This window comes from Anabrus simplex, chromosome 5 (assembly GCF_040414725.1).
Source record: "Anabrus simplex isolate iqAnaSimp1 chromosome 5, ASM4041472v1, whole genome shotgun sequence".
NCBI lineage: Eukaryota > Metazoa > Arthropoda > Insecta > Orthoptera > Tettigoniidae > Anabrus > Anabrus simplex.
In genome coordinates this window covers 201,935,056-201,950,192 of record NC_090269.1, presented here as the reverse complement: position 1 = coordinate 201,950,192, position 15,137 = coordinate 201,935,056, and the positions used below count along the sequence as shown (strand labels likewise).

At 38.2% G+C, this 15,137-nt stretch overlaps 1 protein-coding gene across 2 annotated transcripts in view; it reads right to left on the bottom strand.

The window, feature by feature from the left end:
• The window catches only part of LOC136874436 (HAUS augmin-like complex subunit 6), a 333,441-nt gene that overhangs the window by 251,369 nt on the left and 66,935 nt on the right, over nt 1–15,137 (bottom strand). For both annotated transcript variants that reach the window (XM_068227904.1, XM_068227905.1), the window contains exons 3-4: nt 14,941–15,082; nt 7,746–7,899 (exon numbers count right to left, since the gene is read on the bottom strand). In XM_068227904.1, coding sequence (XP_068084005.1) covers nt 7,746–7,899; nt 14,941–15,082 — 296 coding nt within the window. The remainder of the gene's footprint in view (nt 1–7,745; nt 7,900–14,940; nt 15,083–15,137) is intronic.

Here is a 15,137-nt window from a genome sequence, read left to right as displayed (position 1 = left end):
GTTCTCTCAACCGACATAGAAACCGCTAGAGCTCAAATTTAAAAGGAAATTGCCGAACAAACTGGTTAGCAGATATCGTTTGAGAAAACAGAAGTAATGACTAACATCAAAGAGGCTCCACCAAAACTCCATACAAAATACGGGGACATCACCCAAGTAGACAAATTCAAATACCTGGGTGAGATCATCATGAAAAATGGACTGGACAAAGAAGCACTTCAGGAGCGAGTACGCAAACTGGAAATAGCCTACCAAACATCCCGCACAATCTACAACAAAAAATGCCTTTCCCAAAACACCAAGATACGTCACTATGAAACAGTTATGAAGCCAGTAGTTCTATATGCAGCCGAAACCGTCTCTAAATGCCAACAAAGGACTCCTTGAAAAACTGGAGAAAAGAGAACGCAAAATTGTGAGAGGAATCTTGGGATCAAAGTACAGAAATGGAATCCATCAAAAGAGATCCAACAAGGAAGTCTACAGCAAAATAGAGAAAATTACCGACACAATCAGAAAAAGACGGGCACGATTTTACGGTCATCTGAAAAGAATGGACAGAAGAAAGTTAACTAAAGAAATCTTTCACTTTTTTGATTCAAACCCCAAAACCACAATTCCCTGGTTTAGAAATACCAAAGAAGACCTGCAAATGCTACATATCTCAGCTGAAGACGCCTTTAACAGAGATCTCTTCCGCAAGAAAATATTGACGAACGGGCTAAACCGAGACGAGCAACCGAAGAGAAGACACGGTGCCCCTTGGACAGAGGAGCGTAAGCAGGCCCACTCACAAAGAATGAGGGAAATTTGGGCTCTAAAGAAGGCCAAGTTCAGTGTCAAATGCAACAAGACTTAACGTGGTCCTTAATGGCCCCAGCGAATTATATAATAATAATAATAATAATAATAATAATAATAATAATAATAATAATAATAATAATAATAATAATAATAATAATGTTTTTGCACTGCTCTCTTAGTTTAGCAACAACACCATTTTTTCTTCCCATCATAACAGGAGCATTATCTGTGCTGAAAGCTATATAGTTTGCCATCGGAACGTCATAATTTTTCAGAACATCCACGAGCAAATGAGCAATATTTACACCAGTAAAGCTGTCTTCCAAATTTTCCATGGATAGCAAACGATTTTCAATCTTTTTTATAATTCTTTTTTGGAAAACGAGACTACGACAGGGTAGAGCTTACTATCTTTATCATTGCTACCATCAGTTGAAATCGCAAAAGGTTCGGTCTTTAAAGTTTGCATTACCTTACTATCTGCATCACGGGCAATTTCATTAATTATGGCAGATATTTCTGTTCTAGCACACGCGTACTTCTTCGCAATGTCAGAATCTGAGAATATCTTTCTGAACAATGGTCTTGCGTGATCAGAACAAGACAATACAAAGTTATGTTTGACAATGAACGCCGTGAACAAACATTCTGCTCAAGTGACTGCATCATCTTCCTTCCCGCCTACAAAAAAATGACTTAATTTTCTGTTGCTCTCGAGACAGCTAGCACTATCTTTGTGTTTTTGTGTGATACTGTGAGCTATAATCTTCCCTCCATGTGAGATATTTATATCACACGACACACGGAACAAAATGCATACTAATTTCCTTTATTAGACTGTAAACTGAATGGAAATTTTATTTTATTGGTATCCCTAAACACTCTGAGATAAAGTTTGTTATGTTGAGTGGTCATAATGTGAAGAGAAGCCTTTGGTTGTAGCATCATACACAACCATTAACCTGGCTGAAGGGAGACGGGACCACCTTCCCTGTCCTCCACTTGAGTAATTCTTGCCTGGCGCGTCCATGTTGCGGGGGTGGGCATCCTAAACTCCAGTAGGCCGGAGTGATAGAATGGCCGAGTTCAGACAGGGACCCAGTTCCATGGGGTATATCACGGAACCCGTGCCCAGGGTACGAGTGAAGACCTGAACAGCAGCGAAGGCGGAGATGATGATTCGGCATGGCAAAGCTGGCGGAAGAGGCAACCCATCCTCTGGAGTAGTACAGATGGAACCCACTGCTTTGTGGGATGGGGAGGGATCCTCAAAGGTTAAAGGAGAGTAAACTCCAAAAGAAAATCCTTCTGTATGTTAGGCCCAGCGAGCCAGTAAAGAAGTAATTGTTTGATTGCTTCCAATGTACATACAAGCCTCGGATCGAACATACCAGGAAAAGACTCCACTTCTGGCACTTCAGGAACTAATGATGACCGTAAAGCTGATGCTTATCCTGAAAATGCAAGAAGATACTGTATATCGATCAAAGACATAACAACTGGATAAGACCTTACCAAGAAACCAAACAGAGTAGGAACCCTGAATATAATCGCGCTGACCAACAAGTGTGAAGAGATAGTCGACCTGATGGAAAGGAGGAAGATTCATATACTAGAAATGAGTGAGACAAAATGGAAGGAGATGAAATCAAAGAAAATGAGGGAAAATTACAAGCTTTATTGGCATGGTAACAAGAAGGAAACAAACAATGGAATTGGATTTGTGGTACATAAAGATACTGAAGCCATAACAGATATCACATATATAAATGAAAGAATGATCAAAGCCAGAGAAAAATTTGGCAGTAACAGTCTCACACAATCCTAGTATATGCTCCACAGACAGGCTGTAATGATGACGAAAAGCAAGGGCTCATTGAGAATTTGGAGGACCATGTATGTATGTATGTATGTATGTATGTATGTATGTATGTATGTATGTATGTATGTATGTTCAGTCCGTCAGCAATGCCGCTGGTGGGATCTTCAACAGCTCTGCCATCAGCTGTCATAGATGGCCTAGGCATCACTGAAGAGGCATATTAGGGAAATGAGGAGCGAGGTACTTTCCCGTTGCTTTCCTCACGGAGGACCCTGTACAAGAGGCTAATATGATAATACGGGATCCAAATGCCCAAGTTGGAGTAGATAGAACAGGTTATGAAAAGGTAATGGATATGAGGGAAGGAATGCTGAAGGCGAGAATGTCCTAGATTTCTGTGCCAGAAATAACATGATAATAAAAAACACCTTCTTCAAGAAACAAGACAGCCATAAAATAAACATACAGCTGGGATGGAAGAACTAAAACAGTCATTTATTATGTAATAACAGACAGAAAACATGGAGAAGGCGTGAGAGATGTAAAAGTTATTCCCAGTGAATGTTTAGACAGTGATCACAGGCTACTAATAGCTGACGAACAGTAAGGTTGTGCGAACACTAAGGACACAGAAAATACCAAGAATAAAATATTGGAAATTGAAAGATGAGGCAAATAAAAAGGCTTTTCAACAGTTAGTAATGGATAAGGTACCGAAGAATGAAACACAAAGTGCACAGGAGGAATGGGACCTGTTTAAAACAACATTAGCGAGTCGTGCAATAGAAGTATGTGGCAAAACAAGAGGAGGAAGAAAGAAGAGAGAGACCAGCTGGTGGAGTGAAAAAGTAAGGGAAGATATTACAGACCAAAATATGGCAAAGAAACAAAGATGTTGAGAAGCAAAAACAAATGCAAGGTGTCTTACCACAAGATAACTAAAAAAAAATAGCCGACCTCGAACAAATATAGAGATAAGAAATTATTAGTGAAGATAATTGTGAAGGAAGAGAAGGATTAGAGTTGGGAGATGTTCACATAAAAACTAGAGGACTCAAAAGGGAATCAAAAGATGTTGTATGGAATATTGAAGAGTGGGAGATCATACAAAGAGGATATTAAAGCAATTGTTTTTTTTGCTAGTTGCTTTACGTCGCACCGACACGGATAGGTCTTATGGCGACGATGGGACAGGGAAGAGTTAGGAGTTGGAAGGAAGCGGCCGTGGCCTTAATTAAGGTACAGCCCCAGCATTTGCCTGGTATGAAAATGGGAAACCACGGAAAACCATCTTCAAGGCTGCCGACAGTGGGGTTCGAACCTACTATCTCCCGAATACTGGATACTGGCCGCACTTAAGCGACTGCAGCTATCGAGCTCGGTAAAGCAATTGTAACAGAGGATGGAATCCTAATCTGGAATATAGAAAACATCAGAGAAATGGGAAACTATTTCGACAAGTTGTTAAATGGCAATGAAGAAGAGAAGCACGAAAACAATGAACCTATCAAACATGGAGAAGACAGACCAACTATGTGGTCAGAAACAGAAAATGCCCTGAAGCTTATGAAAGGAGGAAAATCACCAGGAGTAAATGAATTATCTGCAGATATAATCAAAGCAGCAGGCATACAAGGTCTTCAGTGGCTACATCGAACACTAGGAGTAATCTGGAGAGAAAATAAGATAACAGATGAATGGAAAAATGCATTGATCATACTAGTATTCAAGAAAGGAAGCAGAAGAAAGTGTACAAACTACAGAGGAATTACCCTGCTATCACACTGTCTCAAGATATTGGAAAAGATCATAGCGAAGAGATTAAAAACAAGGATAGAACATCAGTTTGAAGAAGAACAACATGGCTTCAGAGACAACAGAGGAACAAAAGACCTAATTTTTGCCATTAGACAACTAATGGAAAAGTACTGGGAAAAAGGGAAAGATCTTATAGTAGTGTTCCTAGATACAGAAAAAGCCTATGACAGTGTTCCAAGGAGCAAAATACGGAAATGCCTGCTTAAACTAGGGGCTCCAAGTTCTCTAATTCGTAATATCCAATTGCTATATGAAAACTGTGAAAGTAGTTTACAAATAGGGAATGGTAGATCTGAATAGTTCCAAACAAAGAGAGGTGTACAACAAGGCAGTGCACTATCTGCACTACTTTTCCTTGCACTCATGGATGTAATCATTAAAGATATTAAAGCTACAGAACCTGGAGATTTGAATGTGCTAGTGTTTGCAGATGATGTTGCCATTTGGGAAGAAACAGAGCAAGAAGTCCAAAGGAAATTAGAATGCTGGGTCAACAAATTTAAGGAATATAAGCTAACTATGAGTAAGAAGAAAACAGTAGCAATGAAATTCAGTAGAACACCCAGCGAATGTGACCTCAAACTTCATGGAGAGAGAATTGAATGTGTAGAAAGCTTCAGCTATCTTGGAAGTACTGTATTGAACCAGGGGAGTGCTAAATTGGAAATCCAGAACAGAATGACAAAAGGTTCCACCTTCTTCTATCAGGTACAAAATCTAGTGTGGGACAAAGCAGTTCCCGTAGGCGCCAAACAATGTTCAAATCTTACCTCCTGCCAAACATGACATATGGGTTGAAGACCTGTGTGTTAAGTTATTGAAAAGAGACATCAGCAAACTGCAAGCATTTGAAATAAAAATTTTACGATCTGCTATGCAAAAAACAAGAAGAGACAGAATTAGAAATGAGTGCATTAGAAATGACATGCAAGTGACCTGTATGATGGAAGAAAGACTACGCATTGCACGTTTGAAATGCTTTGGGTATGTGCAAAGGATGGAAGAGACTAGACCCCCCAGACAATACTTGGAAATGGCAGTACCTGGAAGGGGACCTGTTGGACGTCCCAGAAGCAGGTGGCTGTCCCAAATAAATGCAGACCTTATCAAGAAAGGAACAACACTGCAGGATGTGAAAGGAGAGGAACTCTATAATGACAGGAACCGATGGAAGCATATTGTCCACAAAAGTCCTACCCAGCCCGCTGGAAGGATACCCAGATGATTATGAATGTGAAGAGAAAATACCAGAAACTGCCACCAACACAATTCTCTGAAATACATTCAAATCATTACAATTATGAACTAAGAATGAACACAAACGCACTGAAATACGCAAAACTACCACAAACAAAATAGATCAATATGTCTCATATATTATTAACGTAAGACTTCTACAGGGGGGAAAGCACAGCACTGCAAGAAAATAACATGTGACCTACAACTGCAATGAAACTACGCACAGAAACGAGCGTGCGAACCACACAAAAACTCACTCTTTCATCCCGATTAACCTTCTGTCGGGCGCAACCGATCTGACAGGCATATGTCTTAATTCTTATCTCAAATTCATCATTCGCGAGGACGGAGCTACTTCCACCTTTCACTCGCTTACTATTTCCATGTGACCTTCAAGCCCATATCGGCCAGTTCATCACTGACCCTCCACACGTGCTGTCGTCGTGAAAATGATCTACCAGGCACATTGCGCCTGACCATGCACAACTACGTGAGGTAGGTGTTCTCATTTGCTGGAATCTTTTATTTTACTTTCTTCATAATGAAAAAATGCTGTTGTTCATAAATATTCGCAATAATTGTAATATTAGCCATCCTTGTGCTTGTGCCTGAACACAATGTATATTTATATTGTATTATCTTGTTTTAGGATTTATACTTCAGGATGCCAGGTTCGATGAAAGTGTATGACCTGAATACAGTAAAACCTTGTTAATTCGAAGTTGTTGGGACTCAAAAATCGGACTTCGAATTACGTGATTTCGAATTAACCGCCAATTCGCAATTCAGAAGTACCAACCCTTGCCGCATTACAAAATATTCTAAGACACGTTACTGCATGCAGTTAACCTTGATTCACATTTTATACCTTTCAAATGCCATGAAAAAAGAACTATTTCCAAAATGTATCCAAGAAGGTGCATTTACAGTATTCAAATAATGCACTCTGATATCTCACTGCTAAACATAACCTCACGCAACAAAAGAAAGGAAAAAAAGCACGATTCAAAGACAAGGAGAAATCTATGCTGCTCCCATGTGCAAGTGCTTTATTAATTGCATTACTCTACTGTATGCATTTTAGATGCCTTGTATTTACACAGAAAGTACCCGATGCCCTTAAAATCGAACTTTTCTATGACACTATCCTTGTACGATTTCCCGCCATGGCACTTCTCTCGTACTTCAGAAAATGTAAACACTTGCCGCGTCACAAAGTATTCTAAGATCCATTAATACATGCAATCACCTCGATTCACAGTTTAAACCTTTCTTCTTCGAATTAGGTGGGATTTTGAATTAACCGACTTCGAATTATCGAGGTTCTACTGTAATATATATGTGTGACTTCAATTTTTTTTTTTTTTTAAGCTAGTGACTTTACGTTGCACCGACACAAATAGGTCTTATGGCGACGATGGGATAGGAAAGGCTTAGGAGTTGGAAGGAAGTGGTCGTGGCTTTAATTAAGGTAAAGCCCCAGCAACTGCCTGGTGTGAAAATGGGAAACCTCGGAAAACAAACTTCAGGGCTGCCGACAATGGGATTTGAACCCACTATCTCCCAGATGCAAGCTCACAGCCGCACGCCCCTAACCGCACGGCCAACTCGCCCAGTTGACTTCATCTTGTCATTTCTGTCAAGTAAACTAGTTTACTGATGTTTAGCGTAGGTCCTAAGAGCCTGAATATGGACAATTTTTGGTCCGTTCTGAACCACGATCACGGCCGTTTTATCTGACGATTTAGGTAGCCAGGTACAAGAAGGTAGCCAGAAAAAAAAAAAAATGTTTTAATAACCCACTGATCCAAAATATAAGGCGTCAGCTGACATTTGTTTTATAAAGAGTGTGTGATTTGCAATAATGCGCTGATACTTTGATGAGCCCCAATTTTTGTTGTCTGGTGTTTTATACACCCTTTAATACACTGTTGATATTCAATAATCACCAGTGGAAAAGTTTTTCGTATTTGTTCTATCTTATGTACATAAAATGGTAACCATTGAAAATGAAGATACAGTACATCTAAACACCTTTAAATTCTACAAATTAACTACTTACAGATTACTCTTGAAGTCTGTAACCGTCTTCTCCCTTTGATGTCGGCAATCTTCAAATCTCTGTTTATGATACAGAGTCAGAGATTCCAGAACTTTAGTACAGGTTTCAACTTCATCTTTTTTCAAGCTGGATGGTCGAGATAACATAGTCATACCTAAAAATATTAACAAATTGTATACAAAACTAGCACGTCAAGTTGAACTTCATTAGCAATACCAGCCAACATAGCAATATATAACCACAATAGTAAAAGCAAAAGCAAGGACATTATGTGGCTCTTTTTTTTTTCCACAGTAGCTGGTAATAATCTCACTGACTGAATATGAAATTTGTGCTGGGTACAAAGAGGATAGAAAAGTTTTCTCAAGATCTGTCATTTCCCATCACTTTTAATTAATTGTGAGATTGAAAGATGAGAGTGGGCAGGACTGGCAGATGACAATACTAGAGGAACAATGGTAATATAGATGGACCAAGATCACGGAAAACAATAGCACCAGCAAATTGTTGAGGTTCACAATAATAAAGTTCCAAGAAGAAGCTGGATGCTGATTAATGAAGAAGAATGATCTAAATAAATTAAGTACATATTTTGGTTCCACCTATTCAATACAAGAATATTTATGCGAGTTACATCACATATCGTTTACAAATGGTATCGGTTTTGACTCCAGATCTGGGTCATCATCAGCCAATAGTTCAAAAAATGATAGAGACACACACACACACACACAAAATCAATGCACAGCCACATAAGAAGCAAAAGGCATAAAATTAGTAATTAAAAATAATTGTGATGAAAGTTCACATGGAGCTGTATATCATATCAATATGATGCGTGGGCTGGGGCATTAAAAGTCTTTAAAATCTTGATGTGCAGATAAACGATTAATGATAAATCTTACAAAACATGTGAAAGTTACATGAATCTGAGTCATTAAAACTTTAAAATACATATAACTATTTGTCTGGCTACGAGGAAAACTGAAGTCAAACACCACAGTGGTGAGTGATATAAAATGCAGGTTTCAGCAACAAATAAGAATCATAGTTGACATTTGACAGTATCTGTAAGATCTATGTCCAAGTAATTCTTGAGATAGTGAGGTGTTCATGTGAAGGTCATATTTCACTGGACAATGGTTGTTGTTAGTCCCAGTTCGTTGCGGAATCAGAAAGACCAAATGAGAATAAGAGCCAAATTAGGTGTGGAGTAGAATTTAAGGCAAGGGAAGGAACGAAAAAAATAATGTATAACATACCCTGCACAGCGTGATGGAATGCTTGACATGCAGAGTGGGACTGAACTAGGAGATATGCAAGAGAGCGGAAAAGAAAAGAGTGAGGGAGGGGGTGGGGAGAGGAGGGGAGGGTGAGACAAAGGCGGGGCAGAAGGATGAGGTAGTAGGTGTAAATGATGTGGGTAGATACTATGCATAGTGTCGAAAATCGAACCCCAGTTTAGGCTTAATACATTTAAAAATAAAGATGAGAAAGTCAAAGAGAATATTTGATTTCTCTGAGATATCGTTTAATTTAAAATTAGAATTAAAGTACTGGTCAAGATGTATGAAACAATTTTCGATTGCATTAAGGAGAGAACCTTTGTCTATTATTTAGAAGATTTTCATGTCCTGTTCTATTTTGGTGAAACTACGTTTGGAATCGTGTATGTTGTCCTATTGCCGAGAACCTATTATAGTTTAAAGCGTTAACAAGTTCCGAGTATCTAACAGTAAAACTTCACCCGGTCTGCCCCACGTACGAAGAACTGCAGTTGATACATTTAAATCTGTAAGCCCCAGATTTTGAAAAAACATTAGATTTGTTAACTGAAGTAGAGTTGTGTAAAATATCTACATTCCTGTTATTGGTACTAATAACTATTTATACGTTGTTCTTTTTGAAGATGTTGGTGATTTTGTAAACATCCTTATTAAAAGTAAAAATGGAAAATGAGAGAGTTGAATTTTTCTTTCGTTAAAGTGGTCTTGGGGCGTGTTTTATTATTCTCATTATCCGATCCATGAAAAAAAATTTGTAGCAATTGAATTTAGCAATTGCACAGATAGTATTCAATTTGATTTTTACGTCTTTCTTAGACATCGGTATATTAAAAGCACGGAAAACTAAACTATTGTAAGTTGCAAGTTTGTGTGCTTGTGGGTGCGAAGAATCTTGTTGGATAGTAGACGCTGTTTGTGTGGGTTTTCTGAAAACTTTGTAGAATAAAGAAGAAGAGTATCTCTTAATAGTCAAATCTACAAAATTTGTAGTTTTGTTGGTTTCAGATTTGAGAGTAAACTTAATCTGAGGGTCAACATTATTGAGGAGAAGCGTAAAAGCCGCTCCTCTCCTCTTCCCCATCCCTCACTCCCTTTCCATTTCTGCTCTCTAACATATCTCCTAATTCAGTCCCACTCTACATGTCAAGCATTCCACGCTGCGCAAGGCGAGTTATACATTATTTTCCTCGTTCCTTCCCTTGCCTTAATTTTACTCCACACGTAATTTGGCTCTTCTTATTCTCATTTGGTCTTTCTGTTTCCGCACCAGACTGGGACAAACAACAACCAATTTCCAGTAAAATATGACCTTCATGTGAACACCTCACTATCTCAAGAATTACTTGGACATAGATCTTAAAGATAGCCTCGAATGTCAAATATGATTCTTATTTGTTGCTGAAACCTGCATTTTATATCACTCCTCACTTTGGTGTTTGACTTCAATTTCCCTCACAGCAAGACAAATAATTATATGTATTTTGAAGTTTTAATGACTCAGATTTATGTATCTTTCACATGTTTTGTAAGATTTATCATTTGTTTATCTTCACATCAAGATTTTGAAGACGCCCCAGCCCACACATCATATTGATATGATATACAGCTCCTTGTGAACTTTCACCACAATTATTTTTGTACCGGGAGGTACACCTCAACGCCGCGCATTCAAAATTAGCGCCTAAATGAACTCCTCTATTGGTAAAACAGTGAAATTGAAACTACACCAACTTGGAACTTTAATCAGAAGATGTCACCACTAAAATATTGAGTAATTTTGTTATTGTGAAGTTTCCTAAACTGACTGAATTTCTCCTAGTTTTGTTCGCTACACATCACGAAGTTTGGACATTTCTCCACAGATGACACTACCAAAAAACTATTATGCACCCTGGTGCAAAGTGAAAGAACTTTCAATTTAAAGAAGTTTCGTATTTCTAGGTTTTTGTAACTGATTGATGTTCATTTATTTTTGGGTTGGCAATATTTCCTTTTCCTTTCTGCCAGTTTTGAATCTGGCAAATGAAAATTTTCTGTAATTAATTTTCAACCTATCACAGGCTTCTTGTTCGATTTTGAGAGTTACTTTTGATCTAAAGCAATAAAATTGACAGGGTGTGGCTAGTTTGGACTTGAATGATCTCGAACCTTCCCTGAGGGTTTATAAACTGTGGCTTTTCACATTTTTTGGCCAATTGATTGTCGTCAATCTGTGTGTATTAAGCAGGAGGCGGGTGGCCTCTTTCGTTGGCAGCTAGAACATCTACAAGGTAATGGCCATATAACTTTATCCTTGCTACCTCGGCAGTTTAATCCGAGTGAAAGGTCCGAGTCCCTAGTTATGTAACTGTACTTTTCTAAAATGTAACTTTTCTTTTGGCTAATGTAAAATCTTCGAAAGTCTAACTGTAAATTGGGGATAGAGAGTAAATTACCCCCCAAGAGCTCCCCTTCATCTTGGTTTGAGGTGACTACGTTTTATAACTGTTTTTCATTCTGTAATGTGGTAAAGTAATTCCTATACGAGTCACCTCAATAGTTTGGGAATAGCCCCTGTTTCATCGGCCTAGAGCCCCTTAGGTTTTTTAGTGTTCATATCTAGGAGTGCAAAAATACGCCTCCATTCATTTTGTGTTCGGGCCATTAATTTAACCTGTTATTCTTATTCCACGAAGGCCCAGTAGGTTGGGTATTTAATACCCCTGTAAAAAATAAGTTCCATTTGTAAATGGTGGTTTGAGAGACCAGAGATTGATGTAATGTTGCCTTGAGTAGGCAGTATGGAGCCGAGAGCCTGTTAGCTCTTTTTCTAGTTTTGTAATTGTAAAGAGTGCCTCTGGAAGGCTAAATATTGTAATTTTAGGAGCAAGTGCTCTTTGAATTAGGGAATTTCTGCCCTTGAATAAATTTGTGATCTTTTGTAAATTTGAGCTGGGAGCTCAAGAATTGTAAAGCGAGGGGCTTGAAGCCCAGGACCTGTAGGATTCACTAATTTTGTATTTTCCTTGACTTGTTTCAAGATTGTTATTGTACCTGATATTATTGTGTTCACTCAGTGGAAGATTGTTAAGTTTGAAGTTCTAAAAGAAAAATATAACCTTTTACAATTTTAATTCAATTCTTGATATTGTAAATAGACCCATTCAACCCAGCACCTTCCTTAACCTCCTTCTGCTCCACGGATAACCCCGTAACAATTTTTAACTATTAATTTTATGTCTTTTGCTTCTTCTTATGTGTCTCTGCATTGATTTTGTGTTTTTCTGTATCTTGCATTTTTTTGAACTATTGGCTGATGATGACCCAGATCTGGAGTCGAAACCGGTACCATTTATAAATGATATGTGATGTAACTCACATAAATATTCTGGTATTGAATAGGAGGAACCAAAATATATACTTAATTTATTGTAATCTCAGTTCAATACGGACCAATATGAAATTCTTATCTCTTGAAGAATGATCTGCAAGTGGAAAATATGAGAATCTTCAGAGGGCCTACATAAAGAACAAATCCGTGAAGACCAAGTCAGTCTCTTGGTCTCTAGTGAGCCAGTCTTGTGTGCACCAAGCCAAGGGAACAAACAGTTGTGAGAAGTTTGCGAGCCCAGGACAAGTCATTCATCAGGAGTAAGTCTATCAGACAGCTATGTGTAACGGGACTTGCCAGTTGTGAAGCGAACAAGTCTGGAATGACACTGCTTTGTAGACCATGTTGGAGAACAGAAGTTCGATGCAACATCAGGTTAGGTGCTTGTGTTACAATCACGCGTAAGAACTGTGTCGAGTGGAAAACTCAAACATAAATTACCTTTTAAATAACTGTAAGCAATAATTTTTAGCGGATAGTAAAACACACTACCTGTCTGAGTAGTGATTTAAGTTGAAGGACCCTGACAACCTACCATATTATTATTATTATTATTATTATTATTACTATTATTATTATTATTATTATTATTATTATTATTATTATTATTATTATTATTATTATTATTATTGTTATTGTTGTTCCGAGGTATCTGTGGAACGGCAGAGGTGAAAGAAGGTGCGGGAGTGAACAGGTCCCAACATACGAAATTAAATTTAAGATAAAATTTAACAAGGTTATATTTTCTTTTAAAGATTAAGAAATAACAAATAGAACAGGTACTCAGTAGCCGAAACACAATTCGAAAATGTACAATTACAATGATTACAGGATTTGGGCTCCGAGAGCCAGACACACAATTCTTGAGCTATAAGCCCAACCTTACGATATACAGAATTCAACAAAAGGGCAGAAGACCCCAATCATGCCTAGGAGCACTTACTCCTCTTTACACGGTAAAGCCTCCTCGAGGCATACAACAACTCAATTTTCAAGAAAGAGCAACTCGCTCTAAAAATTTAAGCCTATCAAAGGCCACACCAAACTCCACATTCAAGTTGTCCTCCAAGGACATGAAAACAGGGGTAAAAATACCCAACCTACTGAGGCCTATCAAGTAAAGAAACAGAAATATTACATGGCCTCGACAATACCAATTTGAAAGGAGGCGAAGCTGCACTCCTAATACATTTTGTTTAAAACCTACTTGGCACTAGGCCGTTAATGCAAGGGCTAATCCCATACTAAAGAGGTGACTTATATGAGAAGACAATTTACATTACGCTAGACTGGAAGAAACGGTTGAAAAAATAAGTTCACCTCAAAGCAATATGAGTGGGAGCGAGAGGGTTAAGCACTCTCTATCCCAATTTATAGTTTAAACAGATAGAATTGATACCGAGTGTCTTTACATTTTAAGGGAAAGTTACATGGTAAAAGGCTTCGGACCTGCCCCGAGAGTTAAACTGCTGAGCTAGCAAGAAAAGAAGTTATTAAAAGGCCATTACCTTGTGGTTGAACTGCTGCCCGAAGAAAGAGGCGCTTCCCGCCCCCTGCTACGTACTTTACACACTGAAAGATGTTACTGAAGTGGCCAGGAGACCCGAAAATCAGCAGTTTATATACTCTCGCGGAAAGTTCGAGGCGTTTCAGGAATGAGAACACCCTCCCACAAGAATTTTATTGGTTAGGGTTAAGCAACATATCCAAGTTGAAGAAGATACACCTGATTGGTCATAAATTAATTAAAGAAATTCGGGATTGGCTAAATTCAAACCTGGCGGAAGGAAGGGGTTAATATTGCCAACATAAACAATAACTGAGAGAAATTTAACAAAGAACAAACTTATAAACACAAAATTTCTTCAAAAACATAGTTCTTTCACTTCGCACTAGGGTGCATAATTGTATTTCTTCAGTAGTGCCATCTGGAAGAGAATGTCCACACTTCTTACTACAGGCAAAACAAAAATACATCGAAAACGACTCAGTTCAGAAACTTCAAAAGTTCCAAGTAGTGACATCTTCTGAGAAACTTGAAAATTTACGCAGTAGATAAAGTTCAGACTTCCTCCAGTAGAGGAGTTTCAACTGGCGCAAAGTTTGAATTAGCGGTGTGGGGGTGTACCATCCGGTACAATTATTATTATTACTTGAGGTCAAGTTAGATTACTCATGTTATTTTGCCCATTAAAACAACGATCACCATTGAAGCAAGAGTCAAAATTTGACAGAAAGGAATTTATAGTTATGGAGGGGTTCAGACATTCAGCCATATCTGGAAAAAAGAATATCCTGCAATATGTGAAGCTTTAATGGTAATTTCACACATAGTTTTATTAACAGACGTGTGATTTATAAGCATGGTGATGTTTGTAAACACATCTCTTCACACTATAAACATACTGCCAAACACCAAGTATATCAGCTGTTTACACTCGCAGGCAAGTAGCCGACACCAACTGCCCACCAGAGAACTGTCAGTTCAAAAGTAAGAGCACGACTATACGCAAATATACAGTAATTAAATAATACAAACCTGGTTTGCAGTTTATCATGTTCTTAACTTTGATCTCTAGGGCAAGACTTGAAAGTTTGTTCATTAGGTCAATAAATTTCTCCCCACCAGGAGTTAAGAAGAGTGTTGGGGTCACACTAGGAATCTGCAGAGCTGGATATTCCTGGAACAAGGAAGTGATAACTACAGTGCTTGTACAAAAATGAATCATCTCGCTG